This window comes from Antechinus flavipes, chromosome 6, assembly GCF_016432865.1.
Source record: "Antechinus flavipes isolate AdamAnt ecotype Samford, QLD, Australia chromosome 6, AdamAnt_v2, whole genome shotgun sequence".
In the NCBI taxonomy this organism is placed as follows: Eukaryota; Metazoa; Chordata; class Mammalia; order Dasyuromorphia; family Dasyuridae; genus Antechinus; species Antechinus flavipes.
The window spans coordinates 196,014,272-196,031,898 of NC_067403.1; the positions used below are offsets into that span (position 1 = coordinate 196,014,272).

General features: G+C 35.6%; 1 protein-coding gene across 3 annotated transcripts in view; it reads left to right on the forward strand.

Moving 5' to 3' along the window:
• Positions 1 to 15,791, forward strand: part of LETM1 (leucine zipper and EF-hand containing transmembrane protein 1) — a 78,733-nt gene extending 62,942 nt beyond the window's left edge. For 2 of the 3 annotated variants that reach the window (XM_051966386.1, XM_051966384.1), the window contains exons 11-14: positions 2,417 to 2,551; positions 4,451 to 4,644; positions 6,683 to 6,839; positions 10,827 to 15,791. In XM_051966386.1, the coding sequence (XP_051822346.1) occupies positions 2,417 to 2,551; positions 4,451 to 4,644; positions 6,683 to 6,839; positions 10,827 to 10,976 (636 nt within the window). In that variant the 3' untranslated portion in view covers positions 10,977 to 15,791. The remainder of the gene's footprint in view (positions 1 to 2,416; positions 2,552 to 4,450; positions 4,645 to 6,682; positions 6,840 to 10,826) is intronic. The other variant, XM_051966385.1, reaches the window with a different exon arrangement.
• The last annotated feature ends 1,836 nt before the right edge of the window (positions 15,792 to 17,627 follow it).

A 17,627-nucleotide genomic window follows, 5' to 3' on the forward strand; every position in this document is an offset into this window, starting at 1 on the left:
TTTTCATGATATTCCATGATATCCTTATATGTGAAACAAGAAAATGTGCAATGGAGTGTCTTATTGCTGGGCAGACAGGGAGCTAGTTTAAGAAGAAGAATGTCCACAATTTATGCAGCAATTTAAGACTTGCAAAGTGCTAGGCACATGAGGATCTCATTTGATCCTCATGATAGTCCTATGAGGTAGATACCTCATAGGTTGATTGATTCAGTCAGTCAATCATTTATTAAGTATTCACTCTATGCCAGACATTGTGTTAAGTGTTAGAGCTACAAATAAAAAGGTAAAAAGTTTGTGCTGTCAGGGAACTTAACATTCTAATTATTTTCTTGCAACTGGAAGAGGTTAATGGACTTATCCAGGGTCATGCTGACTCCAAGCCCAGTATTAGCAATAGAAGTCAATTATTGACAGGGGAGTAATTTCAACAGGGATGAGACATTAATAGCTCTGGTTTCTGGAAAGGGGAAGAAGCAGGCAGCCCAGAATGGCTCTCAACAGCCCCTTTTGCAGCCCCTTGTTATTCCTGATGACCTAATTTGCTCTGCTGAAATCTCCCCAACCTGGACAGTGGCATTCACTGCATATAATGTGACCTCAACATTGCTAGCAGAGGATAATGATAAGGCTGTAAGGATCAGGGCAGTGATAGCTAGAAGTTTTGGATTCCAGTTTTGCCTCTGAGTAGTTAATGACCTTGAATAAACTTTTTACTTTCTGGGCTTAACTTCCTTTAATGTAGACATGGAGGCTGAACTAGAAGATGCTTCTCTAAATCTTGTATAAAGAAGATGTACCAGCAGTAGTAGGTAGTAGTGGTGTAGTTGTAGTTGTAAAAATAATTTAATTTATATAGCACCTATTAGGCGCCAAGACACTGTGCTAAGCACTTAAAATTATTATCTCATTTGATCATCACAACAACCCTCATAGGTAGTTGCTATTATTATTTCTGTTTTACAGGTGAGGAAACTGAGGCAAACAAGGTTAAGTATCTTGCCCAGGTTCATACAACTAATAAGTGTTTCAAACTGGATTTGAACTGAAATCTAAGTGAGTCAAACTTGGTGTGGTAGCTTTAAGATGTCAGAGATGTAGAAAGACTTTGCATTAAAAAGAAAAGGTTAAAGTAAAATCCTCATTTATTTGGGAAACAAGTTTTACTGTATCATTTTTATTGTAGCAGTTAGCTTTTAATTTATTAAGGTCTGGATACATTCTCATAGATTGAGAGTCCTGTCAATTTTTCTAATATGTTATTTTGCTTATAAAGCTGAACTTTTAAATGTATCCTATGGAGTGGTTATACTTCAAGGACTTAGTTTTCCCATTATTTGCTTAAAATTGTATAAATTTCAACATTGCAAACAAAATTTCAGTAGGTTACATGGTACTCTAGTAACATCAGGAGACTTGGCTCCTCTATTCTATGCTATTAGTGTGTATTGTCCCAATCTGTCCCTGAGAAATCAGTGATACTAAATTGCTTCTCATTCCCACTTAGTGTTTTATATAAAGACAATAAAGCTGAGGCCTAGTATTCTGTTGGGGTTTTCTACTGGGATGTTAAAGAACTGTGAAACAGAGCTTCTTCCATGACTCCCTTAATCAGTGAGTTATAAAATTAGTTCCTCCCACAGGTAATGGATTTGGTTCTTAAGAAACTTAAAGATTGAATTTAACTTAATGGGAAACATCCTTTTTCCATAGTAATAAATAACAAGGAGACATGCTTTTGACTCAGCAAAGGGAGAAGATATTAAAATGTCCAGAAAAGTTGCATGACCCATGCAGAGTTAATGGTTTTTTAGAATTTTTTTTAACCTATTTTATTCTTTATGGGTTTTCATTATGCCCTTTATTGTAAGGATATTTTCTGGGTTGTAGAATAGGAGAAACACCACCAGTGTCATAAGGAAAGATGATGTAAAAAACAAAAATATCACTAAAAATGCCTTTTTAACACAAGGTTAGTTAGAGGCAGGATACTAGACAAAGAAGTGCTGGATTGAGGGCCAATAGAGTCATATTTGATGCTGCCTAGACACTAACTTCCCCTCTCTGTATCACATGATGGTAGTCTAGTTCTCTAAGGATTCCTTTCCTTTTTTTTTTTTTTTTTTTTTTTGCACATCCTATAAGCTCTATTTGAATATCTTATGCATATTCCAAGGGATCATCATCTCAGTACCATTTATGATCTTGTTAACTTGTATCTGATTCCCTTTGTACCTCCATCCTTAAACATTTAATTTTGGTTTTTTAAAATTGATAACATGGTAGCTAGACCAGCTCCATGGATATATAATAGGAATATATGGTGGTATTTGGAAAGTTTGGGAGCTTGTGAAATTATTCAGGAACAAAGTTCAGACATTTTTGTTTGTTATTTGGGGCTCTTCTTTTTGTCCAGGGTGAAGAAATAACCAAGGAAGAAATTGACCTGCTTAGTGATGCTTGCACTAAACTGAAGGAACAGAAGAAGTCGTTAACCAAAGAGAAGGAGGAGCTCAAGTTGCTGAAAGATGATGTTCAGGAATATAAAGAGGTATGCGGGATCAGTGGGAGAACAGGCACCTTGATGATGAGTGTTTTCCACTAGAGCTTCAAGCCATCTTTGTTGGCTTATTATTTTCATGATGGATAATTTTTTTTATATTACTGTTCTGTCTCCCAGAGTCCTCCAGGAAGCATTGACTTAATCGATTTCAGTCCTGACACATTGTGCACTTGCAATCTGTCATCCTGGATAACTTGCTTCCCCTTTCTACATCTATTCTGTAAAATGGCAACATAGTTGCTTGGTTTCCTTCCCTCTTAGCTTTTTTGTAAGGAAAGTGCTAAAAGTTAAAAGTGCAATAGAAATGAGGGATGTTTGGTCTCAGTTATTCCTGGACCCCTGTGGGAGTGACTGCAAGAAAAGATGCCTAACACCCACTGAGAATGGGCTTGCTACTAGCTGCTTCTGTCTCATTTTCTGAGCAGTATTCTTGACTGCTCCCAAGGGATGGAGGTTAGGTTTGCTTTGAGGTAGGAAAGGAAAAGATGGAGAATTGTGTTCTCGGTCCATTATTACCTACTGTATGCCTTGTTTGATGTGGATTGACAGCTTCGGCAGCCTGATAGAGCAGAAAGAAGGGGCATGAGTACTTTCTTTCTCATAGTAAATTTCCATTTGATGGTGGTTTGCAAATTAAAGTCTGTAATGTGGGAGTGAATTTTATATGGGCTATATCAGCTGCCATTATAACAAAATCCCTTCATTGTTGTCCTGTCTAATACATGAGTATATGAAAGAAGATGTAGTCATGGTTTTTGTTTTTTTTTTTTTTTTGCTTAAATGAATAGAATAACTGCAGAAATGGAAGTGATTTATAGAGAAAATGAAGATGAATTTTCAAAACTGTCTTCAGAAATGATTATGAGAAAAATTCTTCTATTAAATTGGTTTATGATGTCTGTTGCTGAAATTAAGATTGGAGTAAAAAGTAAAATTATAGTTCCCATTTCTCTTAAATGCATGCAGTTAATAGTTGCTGCATTACATCACATAAATTAAATATTTTCAGAGAAGATGAAATAATAAATCAACTTTAATTTATTTCCTTTGACATTCTGGCATCATCTTTTTTGCTTGAAATTAAATTTGAATTCTAGTAGCACATACCTGATGTGTACTATTGTTTAATTGCTCAATTAATATATAATGTGACTAACAGGTCACAAACACAGAGCAGAACGTAAGGACATTCATCTCTTTTGCTGCATAATCAGAGTGGTCTTCATTTCTCAAATGTAAGGAGACAAAAATGTTTTGTATTGTTACTTTAAAAAGAAGTGTTTATTTTTAATTTATCATTCAAAGAATTGAAATTTTACCCTGTTTATGTATTGGCTTGAAGAGGGAGTGTGTTTTAGATCTGCTAATATTAGGGTTTTTTTTTTTTCCAATAAAGCATTATAGCTTCATAGAGGTTGGGTGGGGGTAGAATAAGCTTCAATTTTTTGCTTTATTATAATGTTCGTTTGCTATTTAGATTAATAGCCTAAAATCAGACAGTCACTCATATTCCTAAAATTTGGCTTTAGAAGGAGGAAGGATTCAAATCCAAACATATTTCCTTTCTCTGCCACTGAATACAATTTTTGGTGATTAGAGATTATTGAAAACTCAATTGTACATTGGTCACAAGCAAAAAAAAGATGTGCAAATGTGTATGTACGTATATAGTATATAGTGTGTGAATAGTTTTATGTAGATATAAATATCTAGAGAGCAATTTTTGTGATTAATAACAGTGGAAACTCTTAAGTGCATAATGTATCATTTTATATCTTTTTACTGCTAATACTCTTGAATTTTATAACTTCCTTGATATTAAGCTGTATTTGAACTTTGAACATATCTCATGAAGATTTAATGTGTCCTTTTTTAAACCTTCATCAGGATTTGCAAGAGATCAAAAAGGAGCTTTCCAAGACTGGTCAAGAACAGATTATAGAAGAATCAAAAGCAAGCAAGAGATTGTCTAAGAGGGTGAACCAGATGATTGGACAGATAGGAAAAATACTTCATGAATTAGAGAAAGATCAAAAACCAGAAGTAGGAAAATTGGACAGTAGTAGTGTTGTTGCTACTGGGTAAGTGTTGATAAATTAATTTGGATTTAATTTTATATAGTAGTTTGACTAAATACAGTTTTATTTTTAGATATTGAGGAGAGATTATTTTTGAAATTAGTTTTTACTTTATGAATATCTTGCTTTGATCAGCTGTTTTTTTAAAAAAAATAAGTTCAAGTATCAGAAAGAAATAATGTTTATTCTTTCCCTTTCCCCACCAAACTCTTCGTACTCCATGTAGTTTCAGTCTTGAGGTAATTTATTATAATTTCTAATGACTTCTGTGACATAATTGGGGGCTCAGTAAATATAGATGATGAAGAGCCACCATTTACCTAAATCCTAATCTTTTCCTGGAACTATAAATGTTGCTTGCATACAGAAGTTAATCAGTGACAAGACATTATCTTTGCTTTAATAGTATGTAAATGGTAATATAGAAACATTCACAGAGTCTAGAAATAAGAAATTGAAGAACAGACTTTATATCTTCTAGAATTGTGGTCAAATACCATAAAAATGCTTTGTGTAGTTTGTTATTCTGAATCTTTGTTTTTTCCTTGTAATGAGTTTGTAAGGAAGTTCTGATTTGATGAGAAAGATGACAGACGAGCAAGGGGAAGCGCAAGGATTTTGATGCATGAGATACTACTTCATCTAATTTGGTATTAATGTTTATGTAGAAATTGTTTCTTTTTTCTCTTTAATTTTAAGTTTATTGTAAACCTGTGTTCAAGTAACCATATCCCTAGGAATAAAAAAACTTAGACCCTTTTCTGGAACTGGAGTAGGAATCCTACGTGTTGTATTTTAAAGAATCCTTAGTATAATAATGGGATAACAAGGTTTTATCAGATCCCAGTCTCATAGTAACTGTACCTAAGAGTACAAACCAAAAAGTACACTACTGCTTATACTTTATCAAGTATTTTAGAGGAAAGAGCCAAAAGAGACCTGGTGGTTAGATGGTGGGTTTAAGGTAAAGGAGGGGTAGGGAGGGGATGGGATTTGAGTCAGTTTGGTTCCGAAAAGAGAAAGAGGTGCCAGGTTCAGAGTCTGTTCAGTAGAGAGGAAAGAATGAATCAGGGTGTGCAAGTTTAAATTCATGGGTACAGAACAGACAGAAGATTTTAATGGAAAGAGTCAACTATCCAGTGATGTCTTAGGTTTTGAGAACTTTGCTTGTTTAAGGACTCCAGAAATGAGGACTAGAGATCCAAATTGCATATATTCTCCATAGGAAAAAGCTGTCTGGGAGTGGGGGAAGTGGGAGATGGGTTTTCCATCTGACGTGAATCTTTTGAAGAGAATGTTGTGTCAAGGTCCAGTCTCACTCCCTCTCTCACTTTTTTTTTTTTTTTTTTTGGCTGAGACAATTGGGGTTAAATGACTTGCCCAGGGTCACACAGCCAGGAAGTATTAAGTGTCTGAGACCAGATTTGAATTCAGGTCCTCTTAACTTCAGGGCTGGTGCTCTATCCACTGCGCCACCTAGCTAGCCCGGGGTCCAGTGTCTTAAAGGAAATTTATGGGAGCTGAAAACTGCTATAGGAGAAAGTGGTAACTAATTCAGATGTAATGTATACATGTTCTAAAAGCTCATTTTTTGGGGCAGAAGTGTAGCTACAGTGACTCCTAACCAAGTTCCCAAAGGAGACAACATCCTGAGCACTTGCTACTTTTTCCTGGTAGCACATTTCTGGTTCAGGTAGTCATTCAGGTAGAAGCACTAATGTATTTCACTATTTTAAAAAGGAAAAGGATCCTTAATTTCTTCCTTAGAATTTTAATATTTCCCTCACCTCTTAAGTGGAGAAGATGTTGGGACCAAGGGATTGTGTAGTTAGGGTTGAATGTTTTATCCTGAATATTAAACATTAATGTGGATAGGACTTTGAACAGCAGGAGTCTATAAAGAGGTCTATAAAGAGTGTTAACACCGGCAGAGATATTTGAGTTTAGAGGGTACTCATTAGTGGGAGATGATGATGTTCTTCTACTCCTTGCATATTTCTTTCTAGTTCTTCTGTTTATAGTAACTGTTTGCCATATACAGATTGGGTTTCCCCCTTAGGGAAAATGTCATCACCATCGGTGAGCTCATAAATGTGATGAAACAACTTGAACAAATTCCAGAGAGCAAATTGATGAAGTTGGCTTCTGCCCTGGATGAAAACAAGGATGGCAGGATTAATATAGATGATGTTGCCAAGGTAAGTGTCAAGTGAGATTTAATGGTGACAGAAGGGGTGCAGAGCTTTGTAGAATTTTAACCAAAGTTGAATTAACATAGTTCCAGTTAACATCTTTATTTCTGCAAAATGTGTATCTTGGGATATAGTCTGTACTTCCATTCACTGAAGGAGTCCCAGAACCATCCTTAGAATTTGGAATATTTCTGTGTGGCTTGGGCTTGCCTTCTATAGCGTAGTTGAAATCAGCAAGACAAGCCATTCAAACATACTGAAAAAGCTTTCATTGTTCAGGTTTCAGTTAGAAAATTTAAGAATGGATTTTAGTTAAAAATTTTTTGTCTATTTTCAATATTTTTGTAATCTAAATGGCTAGATTATTTTAGGTTCTCTTTGAAGTTATGCCATAAATTGGAGGGGAAAATTTTTTCAAATCCATAACTTAGTAGTATGTTTGTCTAGTAAACAAAAGATGAAATTTTGACAGAAGCCTTTAGTTCGTTAAGGAATATTCGATGTTATCCTAATTGTTTTGTTGTTGAATTTTTATATTTTGTTACTTTTTGCTTAAGTTATATTGAGTAGATCCTCGAATGGGATCATACTTTAATTTCTTTGCATTTTTTCCTTATTAGTTTTTAGCACTTGATTATTTACCTGTCTGCTCCTTCTTTCCCTTTTCTTTCACAAATTTTCCTGAAATAAAAATTTCAAGGGAAAATTTTGACTGGCTTTATAAATCAAATGGAATGTCCTTTAAATTTAAAATTATTCACCAGAATATTAAGGTGTTTCCAGGGTGAGGGTAGCATAGTATGTCAAATGTATGTCCCATAATTTCATCCTGTTCACTTACTTTTTAATATGTTTCTTGTTTTTCAGGCATTTAAGAGAAATTTAATTACCTGTAGGTCACCAATGCTTATAAAGAACCTTTGAGCATCTTTCTCAGTCAGTAGTTTTTATGGGTCATATTTTTGTAGCCAGATATCTTCATTATCCTTTTGAGGAGCAGAGTCCATCATCATACATCATCATACACCCTTTTGTATTTTTATTTTGTTCTTCTTCATTGGTTAGAATATAATTTCTTTTTATCTTTCTGTTTTTGATATTGGCCCACTGGAGATAGTTTTAAAGTGTGCATCCCTCTGGAGAGAATTTGGAACAATGTGAGTTGAGAGAGTATGAGCTAGTAGTGGAATATTTGTAATGGAGAATTAGGTTATCGTGGGGCCACTCTTTGACTTTTAGATATATAGATAGATAGATAGGTAGATAGATGTGTCTGTCTTCTATCTATCTTATCTGTCTAGTTATAGTGAAAGTCACATTAAAGGGCAGAGGTGAGCATAAATAAACACAATTCCTAGAAGTCTCTACTTGAATCAAGCAAATTCTGTTCGCAAATGCTTACACATGTAAACTTTACATTGTCTATACTATAGATCCTAGATTTAACACTGGAAAGACCCTTAGAGGTGATGTAGTCCACTTTCTTTGGTTTGGAGATAAGCAAACTGAGACCCAGAGAAGTGAATCATATTGCCTAGGACTCAGGGAGCCTCAAACTACAGCCCACGGGCCAGATGCAGCAGCTGAGAACGATTGTCCCCCTCACCCAGGGCTATGAAGTTTCTTTATTTAAAGGCCCACAAAACAAAGTTTTTGTTTTTACTATAGTCCGGCCCTCCAACAGCCTGAGGGACAGTGAACTGGCCCCCTATTTAAAAAGTCAACCTCTGGCCTAGGTTGACTGAGCCAGGCTTTAATTCACAGCCTGCAATTTTAAATTCAGTGTTCTTTCTGATCTCTCCATAGGATTGACACCACAATTATGAACCTCTTGTGGTTAAGGTTTCAACCATCACTTGATTGATCAAACAATCTGTTTTAACCCTTTAGCATTTTTCTGTAAGAGGATTTAAAATGCTAGCAAGTGAAAAGAAGTCATTTCATTTCTCTAGATCTCGGTTTTCTTTCTAGGGTTAAAAGTGTTGGACTAGGTTTCTTCTGAGAACTTTTCTAGCTCGAAATCAGTGGTCCTAAATTAGGAGCATCCCTGTTTTGGAAGGATAAGCTGAATATTTTTGTAGCTCTTTTTGTGGCTAAATCAGATTTAAGAAAGCTTATTTAGGAATAGAATTATATACTTTAATTAGAGTTATTATACTTTATTATGTTTTTTAATATACTATCTCCTACTAGTACCTAACTTAGATGAAATAAAAAAAGAATTGGAGAATAATAATACCAGCTAAGAAAATGAAATTATAGCTATCAGGATGCTTAGCCATTTTTTTTTTTTAAATACCACAGAAGCATGGGGCCTTTGAGTACTCAAAGTTACAGAAGTCTTAAAAAATTTTTTTATTGATGATTATGAATGCACAGTAAGAAACTCTTATTCTGGACAAATTGAATTGACAGAAATCTGAAGGACAGGAATTTAATTTAGCAAAAATTTATTAAGCATTTGCTGTGCAAATGCTGTTTTTAGCATTTTGCAAATGCTGTGCAAACTGTTTTTAGGTCCTAGTGTGGGAAAAGGGCACAAAATTCTTAGGTAATATATGGTCTTAAATGGTCTTTGCATTTTTGGAATGGCTTCTATAGTTGAGGAGAAGATACATATGCAGATAACTGTTAGACAATATTATCTGATAAACAGATGACAGGTTCTAAATCAGGTGCTTGGTTAGATTAAAAGGAAAAATTGGGAAAGACTTCTTTAAGTAAGGGAGGAGGTAGCATCTGAGCTGGACTTTAAAGAGGGAATAAGAATTCACCTGGTAATAAAGACAGACAAGGTTGACAATTCAGACAGAGGGAAGAACCATGATGAGCTTTGGCACATAGTCTTTGGTCATCCATTATAGGATGGTGTAGCAGAGAATGCATTGGACTTACCAGACTTGAATCCCCTTTGAATCTCTGTGGATTTTGGCAAGTCATTTTATGGCCCTGAAACTCATTTTTCTCATCTGTCAAATGTATGATAATATATTATAACATATTGAGTTTTACAGGGATGTTTGGAGTGAGGACCAAATGAGGGCAATGTGCATATCTTTACCGGAAAGCAGGATATAAATATGTCCCATTAGTTACCAAGTACTTGCACACCCATTATCTCATTTTTTCCTTGTAATATTGTCTTATAGGACTGGCAGAACACTTGGTGGTGTTCCCATTTTACAGAGGAAGAAACTGATATTCAGAGATAAGTGACTTGACTAAGGTTATACAGGTAGTAAGAGACAGAGCCAGATGGGAAACCAGGGCCTCTGGTTCTGAGTCCAGTGTTCATTCAGATCCAGTGTAACCTGGAACTCTGGTCCCCTTGCCTTGGCCCCAAAACAGAGGGATGAGTCCTGAAGCAAGCAGGGACCTGTTGTCTGACCTTTGATTTCAGATGGCCATCTTGGGTTTCCTTTGCTTCTCCCTTCCTACAGCCCGTGTTTCCCTTTGATTTTCTCCCTTGTGCCTCCTCCTTGACCAGATTTCTTCTCCGTGCTTACTTTTGTTAGTGCTGCTCTTGGGGGTATTACCCTGCTTGTCATTCCTCATAGATGGATGTGCAGGCTGTGCAGAGGGCTCAGCTTTGTGGACTGTGGTGGGCCTGGCGAGCCCTGGCATCCTCGGTCACTTATCCGGCTCCTGGGCTTGCAGCCCCAGGGCTAGGAGGGCCAAGAGAAATTTCACCTTTATGGTGCTGCAGTAGATGCAATCATTGTTATCTTTACTTAAAGGTTCATAGGATCCTAGGCAGACACTTGCTCCGAAGACTTTTAGTATCCAGCCCCTCATTTTACAGATGAAAAAGCAGAGTCTCAAAGTGGCAAAGGAACGCAGGTAGTAAATAGCTGAGTCAGGATTCAAACACAGTCCTCAGACTTGAAATGCAGCATATTTCCACATGAGTGAGCTTGGGAATAAGTTAAGTGGTGTTTCCATTGGAAAGTTGTCCTTGTATGACTTTGCTATGTTCTGCTTGGGTTCCTCTAGGTTATCGAATTGATTGACAAAGAAGACATCGACATCTCCACGGCACAGGTCAGCGAGATTGTAGCATTGCTGCACAAAGAAGAGAAGGTGGAAGAGAAGGAGAAGGCAAAGGAGAAGGCTGAGAAAGAAGCTGCAGAAATAAAAATATAAAACTCAGCCTGTGATGCCGCTGGAGCTTTGGAAAGGCAGCTTGTGCGCTGGGCAGCACATGACAAATGCCTCCTCCTCATGCTTGAGCCTCTGTGGTGGTGAGAAATGGTGATCTTGCTTTGAGGTGATGCTAGTGGCAAAGCAGCTATTTTTCTGGAATAAAGCAGACACTTCCATGATCAAATAAGTAATTTTCTATCATTCCATGAAGATGAGAGCAATTTGGACCCTCTTCCCCTTACTCTTTCCGTGAAATCATGTATTTGTCCATGTATTGATCGTGATTCCATCAGCTAGCTTATCTATGGACTACAAAACCATGCCCCCGGTAGTAAACACACCATGTACACTTACAGTTAGGTGTACCATAAATTGCCGAGTAATAATGATTGATTTAAAAGGAGGGAAGATGGGGCAGAAAGTATCTGGTCCTACTTTTCCTACTTTGTTTAAAAGATTTCAGGTGTTTTTTTTTCCTTGCATCTAAATGATACTTTCCTATAAATGAGTTAGAATCACTCCTTTCTCCCAGGTGATCTCTTTCAAATACTTAATTTTTAAATATTTAAAAACAAAGGTAAATTCATTCAAATTCCCACCCTTCAGATGGAAGGGCATGGGTAGTGTTTCACCTCTTATTCGGTCAGTTTTGAAGTTTGGATTTGTTTTTGAAGTTGTTTGAGATAGTTAATTTTTACCCCCTTTCTGTTGATCTGTTTTGGTTGCTATTGGACAGGCATATTTCTAGGGATTATATTCACATTCATTTGAATGAAAACTTTTTTTTTAAAAGGAGATTTAAACAAATGTATGAATGTATACCCCAGAAATAAAATATAATACAAATTTATCAGAATAGACTTTTCACCAGCATTAAACTGTAACTAATTATTAAGGAAATGTTTATTTTCTTTAATTAATGTATGGAATAATAATGATATCATCTGACCACTTAAAATTTTTTTTTTAATGCATGCACATTGTGTGTCAGGGAATGATTTCTTTTGGGAGAATGGGGAGTGGTTTTCATCTACTGATTAACTTCCTGATTAGACAACTGGCAAATGTGTTTTCTTACGTGTCCCTAACCTTGCATATCTGTTTTAAAATTAGCTTGTGTCAGTTATACTTTGGAAAAAAATTAAGTGGGTGAATGTTGGCAACTAGTGTGTCTGAATTTACTGTACCAAATCATTTTATTCTCTGAAGTGTTTTGATATTTAAGTAAATAATTGCTTTTGGGAGTTTTTGAATAAGTAGATTTTCTCAGTTGTCCTCATTTTTAAATTTTAGCTTAGTAGAACAGGATGTCTTTCAATATGTTAAAAAAACATATGTAATAACATTGTATAACATTTTTCATGAATTTGGGATTGTCCTCTTTACAACTAATATTTTTGAGCCCCATGATTCATATTTTTTTTCAGTTACCATCCACCAAGCATTTCTTATTTCAGCAACACTTACATAAAAATATCTAAGCACTCCCCTTGGATTGGTTAATGTTTCAGTTTTTAATCCCAAACTCACTTAAAAATAGTGATTTATTAGACAAAATTTAAATACTTAAAATGAATTATTAGAAGAGCTGGTGGTCTAGAGTTCAGTTTGATGATCACCACTTACATGATGGACCACAATAGCAAGTCAGATGCTTAGTTGGCTACCACTGGGCATTTTTCTTTTGTTGAGGGTTTTTTAAAAATTATTTTAAGAATCATTTGTCATGAGTAGTATGAAATGTTAAATATCTTGAGAGTGACGAAAGCTGTAACTATTTGTAAATTTTGTGTATTCGGCAGATGATAAAGAATTTTAGAATGTTCTTTAAAATATTTGTACTGTATTTTGAAACTGGGCATTTTCAAACTGCTATATTGGTAAGGGTGAGTTATAGTTCCCTTGATAAACGTAGGTGGTCTAGTTGTTTGATTTGGCTATATTTCATATAAACTTGCCGTCCAGTACTGAAAGCAAGAATATTTTCTAAAATCTATATTAAAACAAAACTTTAGGGCAGTGTTTTTTGTGTATTAAAATATGAGTTGGAAAATTTAACCTTTTTTCCACATTTATATCACCCCCAAAGCAGCTTTTATTTAATAATAATAATAGACGTGCCAAATTCTCATTTGGCCCATAATTAAGGTATTTGGGTGGTGTATATTTTGGGCAAAAGTCTTAACCTTCAATGGGTTGTCTTTCATATGTCATCTAAATATAGGATTATAAAAATACAGGAATAAAATAACTCCTGTGCTAAATATAGACAGTGAGGAAAGAGGAGAATTGGATGAATAGGTTCTAAATTGCTTTCAGTGTTTTACTTAGTGATTATATGGGAGCTTAAATGCAGTAATAGGATTGTATGTTCTACAAGGGACACCTTGATGAGAAAATAGTTGCATACAAAAGTTTTCATTTTTTCTATCTGAAATGGCAAGATTAGATACTTTTATATTTATGAATCATTTTAGATTGGTTATTTTAACCTTATTTTCAGTGGTAAAAGACTGTACTACCTTACGATTGCCAAATGTATCATCATTAATCTTGGAGTTTTCATTTGTGAGAGCCATTTCCTTGTATGGGATATAGATTAAAAGTGAGTGAAATCCACCCATGTTGGCTCAATATTACTCATGTCAGGAAAGGGAGCCCCTGACTGAACAAGCAAAATGGCTACACTTTATGGGGCTGTGACAGGTAGGCCATGAGAGCACTTACTTGGAATTCAAGTGACTTTTTAAAAAGCAATTATTTTAAAGACAGATGAGCCTGTTAATTGCATATAAAATCTGAACACCCCTACTTGGTTAAATTTGCTTAGGAGAACTGCTCTCTCTGTAAGAGGTATGTAATTTAAAAATTTTTTTTTTACTGCAGTCTTCCAATTTTGCACCCTGACCTTGATTGAAAAAAGGGGGGCATGATAGAGAAACAGAGCAGACTAGTTCTATATAAGGAACCATAGATTGTAAAGATTTAAGAATACATTGCCATCCATCTGACCAAGTCCCTCATCTTACAGATGAATAAACAAGGCTCAGAAAAGGGGAGGAAGGGATCTGCCCAAGGCTCCAAGAGGAGCCTTGTCCGGGAGAGCTGAGAGGAGCACCTAGATCTCAGCTTCCACTCAGGTTAATTGGTTAGAATTCCCTTTTCTTCCTTTCTTCTTTTCTCCCTCCTTTTTATGCCTCCTGGTATTTTACATATTGGACCATAGGATTCTCTCTTGCAGCTACCTGTCTTTCACTTTGTTAGAGCATCAGATATGTAGGAAAGACTTTTGAGCTTACTGAAAGTTTCTTATCCCTATTTTACCTTGCCCTTTGTCAAGTATTGTTCCATTTTTTGTATGAGCCTTGGTTGTTGGGCTCCAGTTTGTAAATCTCATCCTCTAATATGAGATGGTGAGTGACAAACTTGGAACAAGATAATAAAGTTAGATGGGTGTTTAACCTGCTGTGAGTGTTCCTCTCTCCTCTCTCCTCCCTCCCCCCCATTTAAGATCCTGGGGTTTTAAAAATTTATAAAAATGCCAATTTTAGTAAATTTGTATTGGTTTGACATCAGGTCTATTGGTTATTTTTATTTTGTGTGCAAATGTGTGTTGGGGGAGGGAGGGAATCTATATTGAATTTTATTTATTGCTGCTTAACTATATCACCAGGCACAATTCAGAGATATGGTGGATCCAAGAATACAAGGTTTCTGTGCTGAGGTAACAAAAGGGATGAGTTTTGATATAACTTTGTAATATTTTTAACTTAAAAAGTAATTGAGTGTCACACATTTACATTTTCAGAATTTGCCATGTTTTGGGGAGTTTGTACAAGTTGTTCAAGCTTGTACAAAGCTGAATTCCTAAGGAGAACTTGAATGGATGTTTTTAAGCTGATGTGAACTGAGTACTTTTCCTTTTTCCCCATTGCTCAATCTAAAAATCTTAAAAATTGGCATGGTTCCAAGTGCTATTTTGGAAATCCAACTCCAGATGCTGCTTTTGGGATGGGAAAGTTACCTGGCTATTTTTTTTAATAGTCCATAGGTAGATGTAAGCATTTTAGAAAAGTTTTTTTTAAAATTAATTAGCATATTTATGTTAATGTCTCAACTTAAAATGACTGGCTTCTGAACTTTAATCCAGTAAAAGGAAATATATCAGTGATTTAAAATATCTGCCTTCATAGTTCAGAGCTTGTGTGTATGTATGTGTTTTTCAAAATGGAAATAAGTTGTCTTAAGTACTGAAATAATTACGTAAAATGGCCTTGGGGTTTTGAGGTTTTTTTGTTTTTGTTTTTGTTTTTTTAAACTATCCCTGAAGAAGGGAATGAATTAGTTGAATTAAGGACATACTTACAGCCTTAACTACATTTCTAGTGCCTAGCAGCCTCTGCATACAAATAGGCACTCAGTAAATGTTTATCAAATTGAATTTCTTGGCATTTATCAGTAAGACAACTGTTTTTATTTGATATGTATGAGTGACTTATTTTTCACAAGCATGACTAAAATCAAAGTAACCAGAGCCCTGGACTTTTGAAATTCCTCCCTCTCTTAAACCTAATTTATTTCAGAGTTCAGATACCTTTGGATCCACCACTATCTTACTGATAGAAATGCACTGATAATGTAAAACATAATTTAAGTGATATAATGTCATACATTTTTACTGTGTATTTTAAAGAAATATCGATAGTCGAGTTTCTTTGTATGACTTTCAGAAGAAACAAGCTTTTCTGGACACATTAAATTTGATGTAAGGAAAAGAATTATATATATACATATATAATAAAGGGATGTCAATGACTTTTTTTATTTTGTGTTTTTTTCCCCCCTTCCCTATTAGTGTAAAGATAAAACTGACAGTTCGTCTGCCTTCTTTGACAAAAAAATCTCAATATGAAAGCTGTAGAGGATCTTTGTCATGCTACATTGTATATTGTCATCCCTTCCTGCTTCTTGTACTAATTATTCATATTTCCTAACACTCTTAAAGTTTTATGAATTTGGAAAAGATTTTCCAGTTGACCAGATCAGCTGGGTAATTGGTTATGACTGTGACTAACATGATGGAATGATAGTTTTCAAAGTGGATCCCTCAGAAGGGTGTATCCTTATTCTTTGGATGCTCAACTATTGAATGCATGAAATCTGTGATTCCTCTGGGGGAATAGCCTTCGTAGTTTGTGGCATGTTATCTTTGTCCTTGAGGATGGATTTGACTTTGGGAAACTCAATAAACATAAAGCCCTGACTCAGGCCTTCAAAAAACTTTGTCTTCAACCTATCTGTCCAATTTTATCTTGTACAAATTACCTAAAATATTCATTCTTTTTGGTCAGACTGGAATATCTTCCATCTCTGATCTTATTTGGCCATTCATAAAGGATTCTCATCCCTGGTATTCCCCTTTGTATTTATCCATCCATATCTTCACAACTAACAATGCTTCCCACAAATTCAGCACTTAATGTTTAACATTTGTTGTTGATTTGAAAGTTAAACCTTGTTTCAGAGACATTTAGTGATAAATGAGTGATTAAACATTGTAATTGATCAGCAATAAGAAATATTTATTAAACACCAACTGTGTGCCAGCTCCTGTTAGGCACTAAAGATCCAAAAGGAATGATTCCTAACCATAAGGATCTTAGCATTTTGTTGAGGGCAGTAATATTTGTGGAATAAATGCAAAGTATCGTTGAGTTAGAGAGTCTTGTCAACCGAGAGGACCAGGAAAAACTTTCTGTATAAGGTGGCACTTAGCCTGAGTTGAAGATTAAGATGCTGAAGTTAGAAAGGAGTGGTGCGTATTCTAGTGGTATATATGAGGGGAAGCCTCTGCACATTAAAGGACCTAATACTGACAAATTAGTCAGAGACAAAGTGACTAGGAGTTAAGGAGATCAAGATAGGTATTTCTAGTATGGCTCTTTGTCATTCCCAAAGAAAAAGCGTAGACATATTTAAATGATAGAGTTTTCAGAAGTTACTACTTGGAAGGATCAAATTGACTTGAATGTATAAAATCTGGTTTTTAAAAAAAATGATCACCACATTGTGCCTTACTCTTATAACGTCCTTGTCACAATCCCTGACCTCTTTAGGCCAGGAACTATCGTCAAAATCTTGGCAGTGAAAGGGATACTAGAGTTCATCAAGTAGAATGATGCCTGAACAGGAGTCCCCTTTACAGATTATAAATAGTGGTCTTCTGACCTTTACCTGAAGACCTCCAATGATGGGAAACATATTCTGTCAAAAGGCAGTCTGCCCCTCAGCAGCAGTACTCCACCAGCCTTGCTCTTCTTTCTGTCTATAATGATGAGAAGCTCCCAATGAGATGGCCAGAGAAAAGGTGTTACCCTATCTTACTGTTTTGTTCATTACATCAATTTGCCGCTATCTCCTAGAAAACCTTCCCTAATCAAACTTTCTCAATGAAGACTTTCCCCCCACCCCGATACAAGTACCTATTTGATCCGATAGTTTTTTGGGGTGCCTCATTGAAATAAACTTAAGTTCCTTGAGGGCAGGGACGAGGTCACACCTAAAGATTATACTTTTACCAATATCTGAGCACATACGATACTATGGTAGTTCATATTTCTGTAGCATTCTAAGGGTGACAAAAGCACTTTC